Below are 18,539 nucleotides of genomic sequence, written 5' to 3'. Positions count from 1 at the left end.
CATGTGTTGGTCTGCACTGCTTTGGATCGTTATCAGGAAGAACCCATAATCAGCATGGATGCATGTCCTCTGGAATGGTGGTTGAAACATGAAGGGACATATGAATCTTTAGCACATCTGGCACATAAATATCTTGCAATCCTGGCTACAACAATGCCATGTGAATGTCTGTTCTCACTTTCAGGTGACACTGTAAATAAGAAGCGGGCAGCATTATTTCCCGTAAATATAAACAAACTTGTCTAAATGATTTGCTGAACAAGAAGTAGGACTGAATGAACGTTCAGGCTTTAAAGTTTTACATTCTTTTGTTTTTGAGTGCAGCTATATAACAAAAAAAAGTCTACATTTGTAAGTTGCGCTTTCACGATAAAGAGATTGCACTATGGTACTTGTATGAGGTGAACTGAAAAATATTAATTTTTTTGTTTATCATTTTTACAGTGAAAATCTCTGTAATAAAAATAATATAAAGTGAGCACTGTACACTTTGTAGTAACTGAAATCAATATATTTGAAAATATAAAAAAACATCCAAACTATTTAATACATTTCAATTGGTATTCTATCGTTTAACAGTGTGATTAAAACTGCATTTAATCGTGATTAATTTTTTTGAGTTAATTGCGTGAGTCAACTGCGATTAATCAACAGCCCTACTTTGTGTATTTTGACATGTGGATAATTTGTATTTTAACTGTTATAAGCTTTAACTTTTTGAATCTTTGTGTCTATTGTCATTTAATAATTATTGCCTCCTGCCCAAGTTGTCTGATTCCCTCATAATTTCCTGTAGCTTTGAAAATTTAAATCAATAAAAACAAAAAAATGCTTAAAAACAAACTGATGTTATCTGTCTACATTATAAAAAAAATGAAAATCAAATTCTGCCAAGCTTAATTATAATACAGTCTTTAATTACATGATCACATACACTTTTTTCCACAGGACCCCTGTCTCCTTTAGTGCATAGGATGGTCTGTGCCGTGGGGATGAGTCAGGGTTTTGTAACAAAGGCGGCTGTACGACAGTTGGCTCATTTGTCGCTGAAGTCGGAAGGTGTACAGAGATTGAGGCAAGGGATTGAAGGAAGAGGTCTCTTGGTTGAGGCAGTTAAATGCTGCCCTAGAGAAATAGATTCTGTTCTTGCCTCTGCCATAGAGTTCCTATGTGATGCTAGGCAAGTCACTAAACCAAATTTTCACAGGTGGCCATTGTGCGTTTCTCATTTTCTGGGTCCCCAACCTGAGTCACCAGGGGTCAGAGCTGCAGATGTGCTGAGCACTCAGTTGTAACTTAGATCAATAGCTGTGCTTTGATAATATCCAATGCTATAAAAATGCTAAGTAATCTGGGCCTGGCAATCTCAAATTTGAAACCCAAATTTGGTAGAGACTTTTTGATAACTTTGACCTTCATTCCATAGATCTAAAGTGGGGATAATACTATTTCACCTCACAGGGGTTTATGAAGAGAAATTCATTAATGTTTGTAAAAAACTAAGATATATGATGAAAGCAGCATAAAGAAGTCCATGAGGAAATTAATAATTCTGTATTCAATGCAGGGTTTGGATGGTGTGCAGTGAATAATGTCTGAAGCCCCACTCTGAAGGTGAAGGATAAAAAGAAATATTAACCTACCCATCATCCTGTGTTCACCATCCATCATGTGCTCTGAATGAGGCAGGGGGCCTGTGGAAAAAAACAGTATGCAACAATGTAATTAAAGAGCGTATCATCATGCGTATGCATGAGGACAAATTACAGGTTAATTGATTTTAAGGTTTGGAGTGACTGTTATGATTATCTGGTCTGTCCGCCTGCATAACCCAGGCCAGAGAATTTCACCCTGTGATTCCTATATTGAATCTCTGTGCATGTGAATCTCTAGTCAGCATGTTGGGGGCTTAGTTTCCTACATCAGATGCTGTGGATGCCTCCCTTGTAATCTGGGAGCTTGATTTGAGCAACTGCTGCTCACTTGGGTTTTAACTTTTCCTCTCTAATTTTTGAATAGTGATATAAATCCCGCAGACGTTGATGTTTTTTCCTCATAATGAAATACTGATCCTAAAATCCCCTCAAATTCCTCTCATTGTCTAATTATTAAATATTGATAGGAAAATCTCAAAATTCACATTTTCCCTCTCTAATTACTGAAGGAGATAAAATCCCCTCTGTTCTTGAGGGAAACTGTTGCTCTGATTTAATTATCCCAAAGTGGGGGCAGAGGGGCTTAAACTCCCTAAGGATCAACTTTTTCTCTTATCTTCGAGGGAGGGTCACAGGAAGAGAAAGGGAAAGCAGGTGTCCCTGAGGAGGGATTGGCTACCCAAGGAGTTATTCCAGAATACTTTCTGTGGAATACTCTTATTCCAGAAAAAGAGTACCTTGACCCTCTATAGTCCAATTCACCTTTGAAAATGGCTTAAGCTAAACAGGAACAAGGAGGCACTCTTCTCTGGCGTAACAGTGTCCACAGAAAGAGTTATTCTGGAATAGATTTTCAAGTCACTCCCTGTCTTAATCCCAATTAACTTTCAAGTGTAAAGAAGCCCTGATGAGTCTGCCCAGCCCCAATTTAATCCATCCTAGCTGCTCCCCAGACCCCAACAACCCAACCTAGCTCCCCACCTCCACCTGCCATTCACTCACCCATCCCCCTCTGATATCCCCTCCCAACTGCCAGAGAACTCTCCGGAACTTTTAAGGTCCCTTCCAACCCTACATTTCTATGATTGTACAATGCACTCCCCCCACCCCCGAAATACACCTCTCTCAAAGCACAGGACTCCTTATTGCCTATATCAATGACAGGGCCAAGCCACGGTGGCAGGGGATGGGATAGGGACTGTCTAGCTATTGACTGAAATCTCCATGGGGACATAGGAGATCAGGTGGAGAGTGATTTCATCCCCTTTTCCTCTAAGTATCAATGATTGTTGGAAAATCTTAATTTTCCCCTCAGATTTTTTCATTTCTCTCTAATTTTTGAATATTGATAGAAATCTCCCTCTAGTCTGACTTCCTGTACGTTGTAGGCCACAGAACCTCCCCCGGCTTCTCCTGTAATAGAACCTTAACCTCTGGCTGTGTTACTGAAGGCCTCAAATCAGGGTTTAAAGACTTCAAGTTACAGAGAATTCACCATTTACACTAGTTTAAACCTGCAAGTGACCTGTGACCCATGCTGCAGAGGAAGTCAAAAAACAAAAACAAAACCCCAGGGTCTCTGCTAATCTGATCCAGAGGAAAATTCCTTCCCAACCCCAAATATGATGATCAGTTAGACCCTGAGCATGTGGGTAAGATCCACCAACCAGACACCAGGGAAAGAATTCTCCGGAATAGCTTAGAGCCCTTCCAATCTAGTGTCCCATCACTGCCATTGGGGATATTTGCTGCTAGCAGTTGCAGATTGCCTACATGCCATTGTCGGCAGTCTCATCATACCAATTCCTCCTCCAAATTATCAAGCTCAGTATTGAAGCCAGTTAGATTTTTTGCCCCCACTGCTCCCTCTGGAAGGCTCCCTCTGATGGTTAGAAAGCTTCACTTAACTTCAAGCCAAAACTTGTCGATGGCCAGTTTATATCCATTTGTTCTTGTGTCCACATTGTATTCTTGTGGCACTTAACTTAAATACACTAGAACCTCAGAGTTATGAACACCAGAGTTATGAACTGACCAGTCAACCACTCAGCTCATTTGAAACTGGAAGTAGGCAATCAAGCAGTAGAGACCCAAAAAAGAAGCCAATACTGTACAGTACAGAACTGTGTTAAATGTAAACTACTAAAAAAATAAAGGGAAAGTTTAAAAAAAAGATTTGACAAGTAAGTAAACTCTTTCTGTGCTTGTTTCATTTAAATTAAGATGGTTAAGGCAGCCTTTTTCTTCTGCATAATAAAGTTTCAAAGCTGCAATAAGTCAATGTTCAGTTGTAGACTTTTGAAAAAACCACCATAATGTTTTGTTCAGGTTTACGAACATTACAGAGATATGAACATTTCAGAGTTACAAACAACCTCTGTTCCCGAGGTGTTTGTAACCCTGAGGTTCTTCTGTAACTTCTCTCTCTCCCTGGTATTTATCCCTCTGATGTATTTATAGAGAGCAATCATATCTCCCCTCAGCGTTCTTTTGGTTAGGTTAAACTCTTTGAGTCTCCTCTCATAAGATAGATTTTCCATTCCTCGGATCATCCTAGTATCCATTCTCTGCACCTGTTCCAGTCTGAATTCATCTTTCTTAAACACGAGAGACCAGAACTGCACACAGTATTCCAGATAATGTCTCACCAGTGCCTTGTATGATGGTACTTCCCTGTCTCTACTGCAAATACCTCGCCTGATGCATCCTAACACCGCATTAGCTTTTTCACGGCCACATCACATTGGTGGCTCATAGTCATCATGTGATCAACCAACACAACTAGGTCTTTCTCCTCTTCTGTCACTTCCAGCTGATACGTTCCCAGTTTAGTAAAATTTCTTGTTGTTAGTCCCTAAATCCATGACTTTGCACTATTAAATTCCATCCCATTTCTTTTACTCCCATTTTCAAGATCATCCAGATCTTCTTGTATTATATTCTAGTTCTTCTTCCTATTGGTAATACCTCTCAATTTTGAGTCATCTGCAAATTTTATTAGCTCACTCCCAATTTTTGTGCCAAGGTCAGTAATAAAAATGTTAAATAAGATTGGTCCCAAGACCAATCCCATAGGAACTCCATTAGTAACCTCCCTCCAGCCTCACAGTTCACCTTTCAGTATGACCCACTGTAGTCTCCCCTTTAACCAGTTCCTTATCCACCTTTCAGTTCTCATAGTAATCCCCATCTTCTCCAATTTAACTAATAATTTCCCATGTGGAACTATATCAACGCCTTACTGAAATCCAGGTAGATTAAATCTATTGCATGTCCTTTGTCTAAAAAATCAGTTATCTTCTCAAAGAGATCAGGTCAGTCTGGCATGATCTACCCTTTGTAAAACCATGGTGTATTTTATCCCAACTACCTTTAAGCTCTATCTGCTTAACTACTTTCTCTTTCAAAATTTGTTCCAAGACCTTGCATACAACTGAGGTCAAACTAACAGGCCTGTAGTTTCCCGGATCACCGTTTTTTCCCTTTCTTAAAAATAAATACTATATTTGCAATTCTCCAGTCATAGGGTACCACCCCCGAGTTTACAGGTTCATTACAAATCCTTGCTATTGGGCTAGCAATTTCATGTGCCAGTTTCTTTAATATTCTTGGATGGCAATTATCCAGGCTCCTTGATTTAGTCCCATTAAGCTGTTTGAGTCTGACTTCCACCTCGGATGTGATAATTTTTACTTCTATATCCTTATTCCATTAGCAACCCTGTCACTACCCCCAAGCTCTTCGTTAGCCTCATTAAAACCTGAGGCAAAGCATTTGTTTGGGTTGTTGGGCCATGCCTAGATTATCCTTAATTTCCACCCATCCTTCGTGTTCAGCCCTCCCACATCTTCTTTCCTTGTTTTCTTTTTCTTTATATGGCTGTAGAACCTTTTTACTATTGGTTTTAATTCCATTTGCAACGTCCAGCTCTGATTGGCTTTCAGCAGTTCTCACTTTATCCCTACACTTTCTGACCTCCAAGAGATAGCTCTCCTTGCTGATCAATCCCATCTTCCATTTCTTGTAGACTTTCTGCTTTCTCTTGAGATGCTTGCTCATCCAGGTTGGTCTGCAACCTTTCCCTATGATTTTTTTTCCCTTACTTGGGGTGCAGGCTTCAGATAATTTCTGTAACTTTCACTTAAAGTAATTCTAAGCCTTCTCCATCTTCAGATCCTTGAGTTCTGCAGTCCAGCCCACTTCCCTAACTAATTAGCTTAATTTTTTAAGGTTTGCCCTTTTGAAATTAAGGACCCTAGTTGCAGTTCTATTTTTGTTTATCCTTCCTTTTAGTTTAAACTGAATTAGCTCATGATCAGTCAAACCCAGATTGTCCTCTACAACCAGTTCTTTGAGGTCCTCAGTACTCACCAATACCAAATTAAAAATGGCATCACCTCTTGCGGCTTCAGCAATTATTTGGTGGAGAAATCTGTCAGTTATCACATCCAGGAAAACCCGGGCTCTACTATTATTAGTAGCACTTGTCCTTCAATCTAGTTCTGGGAAGTTAAAGTCTCCCATAATCATACAATGCCCAGTAGTATTTATTTAATTAAAACCATTAAAAGGTCTCTCTCTATATCCAAATCAGATCCCGGGGTCTGTAACACACTCCAAGTACTATCTCAGGGAAAACTTTAGTAGCTTTCTTCCCCAAAGTGATTTTGGCCCAAACTAACTTTCTTATCCATTCCATCACTTCTAATTTCTTTACAGTCTACCTCATAATTAGCATACAATGCTACTCCACCACGTTTGTCATCATTTCTGTCTTTCCTGAACAGCCCATACCCTTCAATCCCTGTACTCCAGTCATGACTACTAGTCCATCATGTTTCTGTTATCCCTATAATATCTGGTTTCTCTTCCTGCACCAATAGTTCTAGTTCCTTCATTTTGTTACCCAGGCTCCTTGCATTGGTGTAAAAACATCTTGACTGGCGTTGCTGCTGTTCCCTCATTGCTGCCCTCTCCTAACTGTCACAGAACCTTCCATCCTCATCTCCCAGTTGCCAAACAACTGCCCTTCCACCACCGCTTCCCTCTCCCAACTGTCATGGAACCTTCCAGCCTCATCTCCCAACTGCCAAACAACTGCCCTTTCCCCACTGCTTCCGTCTCCCAACTGTCATGGAATCTTCTGGCCTCATCTCCCAACTGCCAAACAGCGGCCCTTTACATGCTGCTGTCCCTCCCAACCGTTTTCCTGCTCCATCCTCCCCACCCTTCTCCTGTCAAAGCCATTTTGCCCTGTGCTCCTGGCTGCCTGTGCAAATGTTTGGTTGGGAACAAACCCTCACTTTCTCTAATTATCAAACGGATGTACAGTCTCCTCATATTTTACCACTTTTCTATATCCCCCTTTTTAACTTCTGGTTTTAGAGGGAAACAATTGCCCTTAGTTGACATATCTTTCAAATATAAGACTTATTATGTGACAAAGGTCCAAAAGCATTAATAGAAATATACTATTAATTTAAATTAATAAATTATTAATATAAATCCCCTGGGATTTTACCCCTTCCCTCCCCCATCTAATTATCCAGTACTTATGGAAAATCTCAATTTCCCTCTCAGGTTTTGCCATTTTTGTCTAATTCTTGAATATCAATAGAAAATCCCAATGTGCTTTTCTCTAAGTAATGACCAAACATTGATCAGATTCCTCAGATCCCCCCAATAATTAAATATCAATATAAAGTCCCCTTAGACTGTGCCCCTCTACATATCAATCAGTTATGTGACATCTCCTCAGACTGCTATTTTCTGTTTAATTATCCAATATTCATATTTGATATGAATAGCAAAGCTCTTTCAGATTTGGGGGTTTCCCACCCTTTTAAAGTGCCATAAATTCTCCTTATTTTGGAGGGGAAATGTTGCCTTGAGTCATTACCTCAGTTCTCCTTAGCTACTTGCTTCCCTAGATTGGTGGAGTCCCTTGACACCCTTGAACAGGCAACCTTAATTTCAGCATTTCCTAACTTTTGCTGCTGGACTTTGTAATTTTAATGTTCTTTTAACATAGGTTTTTTTATGTTATTGATTAATACATGCTGCCTAGTGTATAAATATACATCATGTAATGTATTAAGCACCATTAAGCACAAATATTGTAACAATGATATAGCCTAAACTGACCTATACCATAATCTTGTACACTTATGCTAAGTATCCCTAACACCTTGAATTAGCTGAAGTAAACCTTGGCTTGAGTAGATAGAAAAACCGTCAGTATCCAGACAGATGATTACATCTTCATGATGGTAGGAAAGGAGTTACACACAAACCTAGGAGGTGCTTTCAAATCCCTTAGTACTTGGAATGCATGTGCTCAAAACAAAAATAATGGTGCATCGTGACCTGAAAGACATAGGGTGACCAGATGTCCCAATTTTATAGGGACAGTCCCGATTTTTGGGTCTTTTTCTTATATAGGCTCCTATTACCCCCCACCCCTTGTCCTGATTTGTCACATTTGCTGTCTGGTCACCCTAGAAAGACATGGGTTCAGAACAAAAGATAAAGGAGTAAATCTGGTATCAAAACCAAACAAGGTAGAAAGCTGATTAATTAAATCCAGTTTCAAATGACGTATGTGATGTCTTTTACTGGTAAAAAAGTAGGGTACAAAAGAATGACTTTAGGGGTGTAACTCTAGGAGGACACCTGTGTAACTTCGCTGCATGGGACTGATCTTCAGAAACTGGTATCACATAGTACCTTTTTCCTGTACCATATTGATAAACCAGCCTGACATGTAATATTTGGTCTCGGGAGTATATTTCATAACACAATAACAAGCCAAAGTATAGTCAAGAAATTGACTATACAATTTATCAACAGTGTAATAAAAAAAACAGATCAAGCTTCTTGAACCTCCCACTGTAAGACATTTTCCAGACCTCAAATAATTCTTACAATCTTGTATTCCTTTTCTTACACTTGTTCTTGTAGTTCTTTTCTGAATCCTTTCCAGTTTGTCAAAGTCCTGTGTGAAGTGTGGACACCAAAACTGACACACAGTATCCAGTAATGGTCTCACTAATGCCATACACAGAAGCAACATCCCTTTCCTGGTCCTACTTCATATTCTCCTGCTTATACATATGAAGGCCACATTCAGCCTCCTAGCTACACTATTGCACTGGGAGCTCATGTTCATTTGTTTACCTATCATGACCCCTAAGTCCTTTTCAGTGTCGCTGCATTCCAGGATACTATCCCCATCCAGTGAATGTAACCTACATTTTTCATTCCTAGATGCGTGATCATGTATTTGGCTGTATACACATGCATGGTGTTCAAATAAACCAATCCAGATTGCTATGTATAAATGGCTTGACCCCATTGTTATTTGCCACTCCACCTAATTTTTGTGTCATCTGCAAATTTTACTACCAATGATTTTGTATTTCTTTCCAGATCACTGATAAAAATACTGAATATCATTAGGCCAAGAACAGAGCTCTGCAGGACCCCACCAAAAAAATAAACACCCACATGCACATGAGGAATCCTAACTTACAATTACTTTCTGAGATCTAACAACTAGCCAGTTTTCACTCCATTTAATATGGGTGCCCTGGTTTTGTATGGTGCTAATTGTTTAATCAGAACGCTGTGTGGTGCTAAGTCAAATGCCTTACAGAAGTCTCAGTACATCATGTCAAGAGAGTTACCTTTGTCAACCAAACTTGTGATCTCATCAAAAAGTGACATCAGGTTTATTTGACAAGACCTATTTTCCGCAAAACCACAAAACTGACTCACAGGCATTAGTTCTTTATTGATTGTATCCCATAGCAGCTGCTCTGTGATCTTCCCCAGTATTGATATCAGGCTAAGTGACCTAGAGATACACTTTTAAATATTGGTTTGACACTGGGGAGTTCCAGAGGACTGGAAAAAAGCTTGGTGTTCCAGGATTTCTTAAAAATCACAATTATTCCCACAAATCTCCAGAGGAGTGAGGAATAGGGGAGAGGGGGCAGAGATGAATTGTGGGGGATATGAGCCTGGGGCTTGGGAAAGGGAGAAAATGAAGGAGCAGCCATGAGAGGGGGAGATAAGCAGGAGCAAATAAGATGCAGAGGACTGGAGCTCTGAGCTTGATTAATGTGTATGTGACTTTCCAGGGACTTCCATATTACATTCAAAACCGCTATGTAAACACAGTGTTAAGGTTGCAAAGATGAACACTCAAAGGTTGGGAATACCAGAATTAATCTTGCCCATGGAACCTTATTTCAGCTTCCTTGTGCATATGCATTATTATAGTCGTTAATTACATGATCACAAACTGTTTTTTCCTCATTCAGAGCACAGGATGGACAGAGTTCATTGAATGGTAGCTATTCAACAACCCTTTTTATCCTCCACATTGATCATGTGGTCCCATGCGTTATTCACTGCACACCATTCAAACCATGCACTGAATACAAAATTAATGATTCCTCATGGGCTTTTCAATGCTGCTGTCATCGTAGTATCTTAGTTCTTTACCAACGTCAATGAATTTATCTTCACAACAACCCTGTGGGATATGGAGTTATTATGCCATTTATACACGGGGAACTGAAACACAGAGACGAAAGCCAAAATTGTCAAAAATGTCTTCTAATTTTGCATGCCCAATCAGAGGTGCTGAAAACCTGATTTTTCAGAGTACTTAGTATTACACAGCACCATATCTGTTCAAAGCAGAGCTTCCTTTGACCTCAGTCACATTTGTGGTGCACAGCACTTCTGCAAATCAGACTCCAGGCTCCCAGTTGGGCACCCGGAAAATGAGGAACACACAGAGTGTGTCTACACTGCAATGTAATCCCAAGGTGAGAGGGACTTGAATCAGCTGACCCATGTTAGGGAAGCCTGTGAAAAGTTCGATTTAAGTGGCTTGCCCAACATCATATAGAACTGCATGGCAGAGGCAGGAATATAATCCAGTTCCCACACAGTTGTCAGAGAAAACTCCCCATATAGAATCATAGAAATATAGGGCTGAAAGGGACCTCAAGAGGCCATCTAGTTCATCCCCATGCACAGAGACAGGATTAAGTATCCTAAATGATTCCCGACTGGTCTTTAACTTGTTCTTAAAAACTTCCAGATATCTTTGCCCCAACTGGCATCTAACAACATATGAAAAGCTGCTGGTCAAAGATTTGGGGAGGGGTGTATGTGAAAAATGTTGAAGGAAAAACAACAGTTTCATTCAAAACTTTTCACTTTCCCCTTCATTTTTTTAAGAAAAAAAAGCACAGTGAAATTTTTCAATTAGAAATATTTTGTTTATATTTTTTTCATTAAAAAATCTGGACAGAAAAAGGGGATAAAAATCTGTTTTGAAATTTTTTTTTCTATAAATTTCAGTTTGTATTCTGAATATCACCTGTATTTCTCTCCAACACTGGAAGTGGACGGGGGTTTTCATATTCCATCGCTCCCCACCCCCAAGCAAGCCAGTACTCCCTAGTCCCCGCAAATGTTCAGCCCTGGGTGCTCACCTCTCTGCTGCCCCCTCAGCCCCGCACCTTCCCCATACCTGGCTTATTATCTATTTCCTGGAGGATCGGGGGCTCCTCTTTGGGGACACAGAGTGGTTCATACTGGTGTCCTGGGGTCTCAGCTCGTCCCACCTCCTCCTGGGATACACATTCGTGATGGGGCTGCAGCTGCTCTGGCTGCGAGCCGGGAGCATCCCATAATGCCTCAGGGGAAGCAATCTTCTCCGAAGTCACTTCCTCAACCTTCACACGCACCGTGACCTGAGGATGAGCCAAAGACATCACAGTGTAGCTGGTCCCTGGAACCCACAGGGGAGAGTGGAGTCTGAGAGGGGAGCCTTCGGGGAACATCCTCAAGAAACACAGAGATGGTGGAAGGGACCACAGACCCAAGCTAGATTTCCAGGCTCAGCAGGGGACACTGTGGAGGGCAAGTAACAAAACAGAGACCCTTACAGTAACACAGGAGCATAAGGAAGAGAATGCCCCTTGAACACACTCTGTGCAGGGTCTGAGGCACCATGTCAAAAAGCCAATTAATAATAAGAATAGTAATAAGCTAAATGAAGTGATGCCCACACAACCAGGTTCTGCCAGGTCAGACAAACAGATTGTCAGAGGCTTGTGAAATTAGGAACCCAGGAACTGCCAGACTGGATCAGACCAGTGGTCCATCTAGCCCAGTATCTCATCTCTGACAGTGGCCAGCACCAGACGCTTGAGAAAGAGGTGTAAGGACCCCATCATTATGGGGAAATCTTCTCCCCAGGAAAGATCGCTCCTGATCCCCAATATCTAGAGGTCAGCTGAGGTAGGTGAAGTTGGATATATACTACAGGTTGTACCTTGCTGGCCCGGCATCCTCGGGACCTGACTGGTCCCGAACCAGAGAACTTGCTGGGCCGGGGGGGTCAGGTCAATGCCGGCCCCTCTGCTGCTGCCAGCCGTGGGTCTGTGCTCCGGCGGCAGCAGAGGGGCTGGCACTGACAGAGCAGAGACAGGGTGGCGCTCCGGGGAAGAAGCGGGGCAGCTGCAGAGCCCTGCAGCCAGGGGCCCAGAGTGGAGACCCGCAGCCGGCAATGGAGCCCGGGAGCACTCCCAGCGGCCAGGATGCCCTACTGGCCCCCGGACACAGGGCTTCACAGCTGCTTCGCTTCGTCCCCTGAGCACCACCCTTTCCCCGCTCCTCTCCCTCCCTCCCTGAGCTTGAAAGCAGCAAATCAGCTGTTTGCGGTGCTCCAGAAGCTCTGGGAGGGCGGGGGAGGAGTTTCTAAGCCTGGGGATGCTGGCTTTTCCCTGTGAGTGCTCCAGCCCCGGAGCACCCACGGGGTCGTAGAGGATGCTGGACCACGGATGTTGCTGGACAAGGGAAGTCCAGATTAAAGAGGTACAACCTGTAGTATAATCCTGGAAAGTCCTTCTATCCATAAATATATCCAATCCATTTGTTGTACCCTGCTCCATTCTAGGCTTCAAATAGCATATTGTGTTGTGTGGAAATGGACTTGAAATTTTACATTTTGCTTTATGCCTAGTGGCTTGCCATCCCCTTATTCATGTAATAGGAGACAGGGTGAATAAAAGATCCCAGTTCAATGCCTCTATGATATCCCTTCTTATTCTTCTCCTTTCAAAGGTATGCCTGATCCCTTTCTTCCTCTAGCTCTGATCATGAACCAAAGAGAATCTTGCAGCCCTTCAGTACCAGCTCCTACATCCAGCCATCACTCCCCGCCTAATAGGAACAGCCTTTGCTCTCTGCTTGCTCTAGGGAGGAGGACTGGATGCTGAGTTTACAGCACAGCAATCTGGTCTGTGAGCATCCAGTCCCATCTGGAGCCTGTCTATATATTTGGCCTCTTCTTTCCCTCCCCACCAGTCTCCACTGGGATTATCAAATTAAAATATTCTTACCTGCTGCTCCCATAATCCAGCCTCTGGCTGTCTCAGTTGGAACCCCTCTGCCAGGGCCACCGCTTGGGCGCAGTTCTCTGGGCCACGTTCCCAGACCCAGTTCTGCATTTCCTCTGGCAGGATGGTCAGGAACTGCTCCAGGATCAGCAGCTCCAGGATCTGCTCCTTGGTGCGGCTCTGCGGCTCCAGCCAGCGATGGCAGAGTTCCTGGAGGCGGCTGTAAGCCTCCCGGGGCCCCTCGGCCTCTTGGTAGCGGAATTGCCTGAAGCACCGGCGCCGCGTCTCCAGGCGGGCGTCCTCCCCTTGCAGGATGGCAGCTTTCACCTTCCCATAGTCTCTGCTGTCTCTAGCCTCCAGGCTGCTGTAGGCCTGTCGGGCTTTTCCGCTGAGTGCTGGCACGAGTCGCGTTACCCACTCTCCTCTCGGCCACTGGCAGGCATTAGCCACATGCTCGAAGTTGGCCAGATAGGCCTCGATATCGTCCCCTGGTGCCAGCTCAGGTAGCTGTAGCGTCACCGGGGCCGGCACAACTTCAGGAGGGGTCCATAGGGCCTGCAGCACCTCCTGCCACTGGACTTCCCAGCGCTGGGGCGGCTCGTCCTGCCTCTGAGGCCTGGACTGTTGTGGAGCCGCCCATCTCAATAATTCCCCGATGGTCCCAGAGCAGACAACAAAGGGAAGGGTCTCTCCTTGCTCCACTCCCTGCCCTGGCTCGGGGCCTGGTGTGTCTTGTTCCTCCCTTTTTACTGGGGGCTGCACCCCCTGCTCTAAAGGCACCTGTAATTGGAGACCCAAATCTGCACTTGTACCCAGGTCTGTGGCCATGGTCTGTCTCCGGAGCGGCTGCACTTCGAGCTAGGGCCTGGACTCTCAGACGCCAATCTCAATAAACATGTGTGGAACCTGTCGGGAGCATCCAGCCTCCTCCTTCGCAGCCTGCAGCAAAAGATCCATATGAAACACTACATTAAAAGTACGGTATTTAGGTTGCAAAGCCAACCACTTGAATATTAGGACATTCCAAGATCTGCCCATTCAGCATTAACTCTGCCCACTGGTGCATCCCTCTGGTGCCCTGAGTGTGTCCTGTAGAAAAGAATAGGATGAAACTATCTAATTAAATTAATGCAGATGAATAAAGCAGGCAACCGTGAATCTACCATTTCCTAACTTATGGGTGCTGCTTGACTTTGCGACCTAAACAATGTTCTTTTAACAGAGATTTTTGTACGTAATTTCCAAATATTTTTTATTTTAATACAGACATTCCCAGTACAGTACCTGCTGCTACTGGGTCATTGAGAGGCCAGCCTTACAACGTTTCGGTGTTCAGCTATTATTTTGGCAAGCTGCTGACGTTTTCCTGAGGAACAAAATCAAGAGGAGGGAAATGGCAATTTTTAGCAGTTTATAACTCAGTAGGGTGACCAGGTGTCCCATTTTTAAAGGGACAGTCCCGTTTTTGGGGACTTTTTCTTATACAGGTGCCTATTACCCCCCAACCCCGTCCCGTTTTTTCACAGTTGCTATCTGGTAACCCTAAAACTCAGCCAAATCTGAACAGAATTTCATGGGACAAAGAAGAGGCACTTCTCCAGCCTGCTGCAGAGAGCAGAGGAATGGGAGCTTCTCAAAGAAAAAGTTGCAAGAATTTTTTGTAAGGAAAAGTGTTTGGTGACCTAAATACTAGAGCCCCCTGCAGTAAATGTAGTGAGGGCAAGACCCACGACTTGTACCCCCAGCTCACTGTCACCCTCAGCACAGACAGGTCCCTCCCTGCCCCCCTCAGCACAGACAGATCCCTCCTTGACCCTCCCTCCCCCCCATCTCTTGCGGTGGGGGTTCTTGTTCCTCAGGTCCCAGAGGGAGCTGCAAAGAGAAAAGCCCCCGCCGGGGGGACATGTCCTGAATGGGCACGTCCCCCTGAGCATCGGGGTGATGGAGGATTCCCCATCGAGCAGGGCAGGAGGCGGCAGTCCTTCTCCCTTGTGGCTCCTGCAGTGGGGACTTACCTGGGGCTGGGGCTCCTGTTCTTCCGATCCAGCGCCTCCGTCTGCCCTGTTCTCTCTATGTATCCAGCAACTACTGAATCCCCCCCACCCCGGAGCCCGCAGGTGTTGGGGAGCTGGGACACTGGGAGGGGGTGTCCCTGAGCGGGGGAGCCCTAGACGATGCTGAGGGGCTGGTCCTACCTAGGAAGTGACAAGGATGCTGGAGAAGGGTTAATCCCACCTCTGCAAAACCAGGACTGGCTGGGCTTGCTGTCAGTCCGGGCGAATCCCTCCCCTGCCTTGACGGCCAGCCCCTAATTGGGATTGGATCATGTGGGAGTATTGAATTTCCAGCACTCCCCCTCGGCAACAGCTGCAGCCTCTTGTGAGGAAGCCTGACAGACCATCCCCTCACACAATACTGTAATACAGTGGTGAGTCTGAGTGTCCTGTCAGAGCCCCCCCCCGGGATAGAATAGAATAGACTAGAATAGCCCCTCACTGTAATGCCACAGGACCAGTCTGGCACGGAGACATTTAACTTCAAATCCTCATGTTCTGCGGTAATTGGGGGATGCTGCACAGACACACAGTGACTGAGATTATTGTGCCAGCAGGCGCTGCACAGACATTCAGGGAGAGACAGTCCCTGGGTTGAAGTGTTTGTAAACTAAATAGACTAGAGAGGCAAAGGGTGGGAGAAAGAGCGTATTGCTCCCATTTTACAGATGTATGGATTCTAAAGCCAGGAGTGATCACTGGATTATCTAATCTGACCTGCCTAATCTAAACCACATAATGGAGATCTCAGGCTCAGAGATTGAGTGACTTGTCTAAAAGGAAGAGGAGCAGAAGAGGCAATTGGGCAGAGGCAGAGTGGCTTGGTGGGTAGTGGTGCTAGACAAAGATCTGGGAAACCTGACTTCTGTTTCTAGCTCTGTAACCGAGTTCCTCATTTCCTCTCTCTGTGCCACTGTTTCCCTTCCCATTCTTTATCTATCTGGTCTATTTAATGTGTATGCTCTTCAGGAACGGGATATTCTGTCACAGGATATCTGTACAACACCTGGCACAACGAGTGCTGATCTCAGTCACTGTTTCAGAGTAGCAGCCATGTTAGTGTAACCCTTCTGCCCGTCAGAGTTGGCAGCAACAAGGGCCGGGCTCAATATCTAGGGGATCCATTCCAATAACACAATGCAAACCGGCTCGAGCCCCCACCCAGTGACCTGGGACAAATATATACCACCCCCGCTGGGCGCCTCCAAGAGGCAATACTTCCCCTCTCGCAAGCACATAGTCTGAGTGTAGCAAAAAGCCTTTTAATAACAGAGAAAAACAATGTGGCATTATGTTGGGGAAACACCACCAACAGGATTCATAACACAACCCATGAGCAAAAAAATCCACCCCAAGCAAATTGGGGCATGCCCTTTCCCTTTGGTTCTTGAGTCCAGCAACCCCAAATCACCCAAAGTCCCAAAAGTCCAATGACCCAAAAGTCTCTGTCCCTGGTCAGGGCAGCCCCAGAGTTCAAAAGTTTATCTACAGAGCTTTACCTCCCAACCTGGGTGGAGATGGGGGGGGAGAGAGAGGTAAGAGGCACCTTACATGATCTGAAGCTGACCACCCCACAGCTCCATAGGCCTTCGCTCCGCTCCGCCAGCCACCCCACAAACTGCTTTGCTCAGCTCCGCGGCCCACACGCAGCTCCCGCTGTCCCACGAACTGCTCCGCGTCCCACCAGCAGCTCCCGCCATCCTATGAACTGCTCCACCAGCCTGTCCACAAGGCACTCCAGCCGTCCCGCAAACTGCTCCACAATATACCTTCAGGCTCCCCCACTACTTAACATAACGCTCAGTGGTTTCAGCTCTTAGTCAGTTCAGCTCTTTCGTGAAGTCAGCTTGTAGTAGGGGAGCCTCAGTGCTGGTGCACTATTAGCCCAAAGTGAACTCAGCAGCCTGTAACTAGACTTCTAATGAAATCAAAATTAGCTCTGATATTCCACAGTGGAGAGAGGAGGAAGTGCAATTAGCATGTAAGGCCCTCACCAAGGGGCCCATACCACCAAGTATTAATACTTGTCCCCAGCCTCTTTCCCTTCACAGAGTTTTGGAACCCATGATCCTTGCCTAGCGAGTGCTACTTAGTTGATGGTGAGTCCCTCCATCATAACAAAAGGCCAAGTGCAGTTCCACTGTCCTTGATTCCCATAATCAGGGTAATAACAATTTATTCTTCCTGCCCCAATAACAGAGACACTGGGGATCCCACAGCAGCCAAAGTGACCATTTGGGCAGCTATCGCCTCATTCTAGGTGGGGTGGGTGTGCCTATGCAAATGAGATCGGCCCCTGAAGTTCTTTTCCACAACTTGCCACCAGATGTCAGGGTGGAGTTCATCCTGACACTGCTTACATCAGTCTGTATCCGTAAAAAGAAAAGAAGTACTTGTGGCACCTTAGAGACTAACAAATTTATTAGAGCATAAGCTTTCATGAGCTCACACTCTAATAAATTTGTTAGTCTCTAAGGTGCCACAAGTACTCCTTTTCTCAGTCACTGTGTTTCTGTGCAATGCCCAGCACAATGGGGCACCAATTTCAATCACCGTGTGTTTGTGCAGTGCCTGGCACAATGGGGCACTGATCTTGGCTGCTGTGTATGTCAATTTCTAAATATTTCTACACTACATCCAAAGAACCCATGTTAAAAGAATGTTAAAATTGCAAAGTCAAAAACTCAAAAGTTAGGAAACACCAGAACTAAGGTTGTCCATGCAATCTTATTTCAGTTCCCTTGTGTGTATGCATTATGATTACAGTCTTTAATTACATAATTACATAATGTTTTTTTCCACAGGACCCCTACCTTATTTAGAGCACAGGACGGACTGTGCTCACTGAATTATGGGTAGCTGCTCAATAATATCCTCATCGTTCAGTGTGTGGCCCCAGGCCTGACTTACTGCAGACCATCCACCCCCTGCTCTGCTCCCACAGTTATTGATTCCTCCTGGGCTTTTGTATGATCTTTTCCCATCTTCCCTCATAGGTCATGTTTTCTAGACCTTTAATCATTTTTGTTGCTCTTCTCTAGACTCTCTCCAATTTGTCCACATCCTTCCTGAAATGTGGTGCTCAGAACTGGACACAATACTCCAGATGAGTGTAACCCTTCTACCTGTCAGAGTTGGCAGCAACAAGGGCTGGGTTCAGTATCTAGGGGTTCCATTCCAATAACAAAAAGAAAAGGAGTACTTGTGGCACCTTAGAGACTAACCAATTTATCTGAGCATGAGCTTTCGTGAGCTACAGCTCACTTCATCGGATGCATACTGTGGAAAGCGTAGAAGATCTTTTTATACACATAAAGCATGAAAAAATACCTCCTCCCACCCCACTCTCCTGCTGGTAATAGCTTATCTAAAGTGATCACTCTCCTTACAATGTGTATAATCAAGGT

The 18,539-nt window shown here is 44.4% G+C and overlaps 1 protein-coding gene across 1 annotated transcript in view; it reads right to left on the bottom strand.

Moving 5' to 3' along the window:
• Positions 1-15,294, bottom strand: part of LOC102932092 (zinc finger protein 646) — a 32,182-nt gene extending 16,888 nt beyond the window's left edge. The window contains exons 1-4 of the mRNA XM_043548407.1: positions 15,094-15,294; positions 13,082-14,017; positions 11,206-11,428; positions 1,644-1,694 (exon numbers count right to left, since the gene is read on the bottom strand). Coding sequence (XP_043404342.1) covers positions 1,644-1,694; positions 11,206-11,428; positions 13,082-13,906 — 1,099 coding nt within the window. The 5' untranslated portion in view covers positions 13,907-14,017; positions 15,094-15,294. The remainder of the gene's footprint in view (positions 1-1,643; positions 1,695-11,205; positions 11,429-13,081; positions 14,018-15,093) is intronic.
• Between the last annotated feature and the right edge of the window lie 3,245 nt (positions 15,295-18,539).

Source organism: Chelonia mydas, chromosome 6 (assembly GCF_015237465.2).
Source record: "Chelonia mydas isolate rCheMyd1 chromosome 6, rCheMyd1.pri.v2, whole genome shotgun sequence".
In the NCBI taxonomy this organism is placed as follows: Eukaryota; Metazoa; Chordata; order Testudines; family Cheloniidae; genus Chelonia; species Chelonia mydas.
This window is presented reverse-complemented; position numbering and strand designations above follow the sequence as displayed.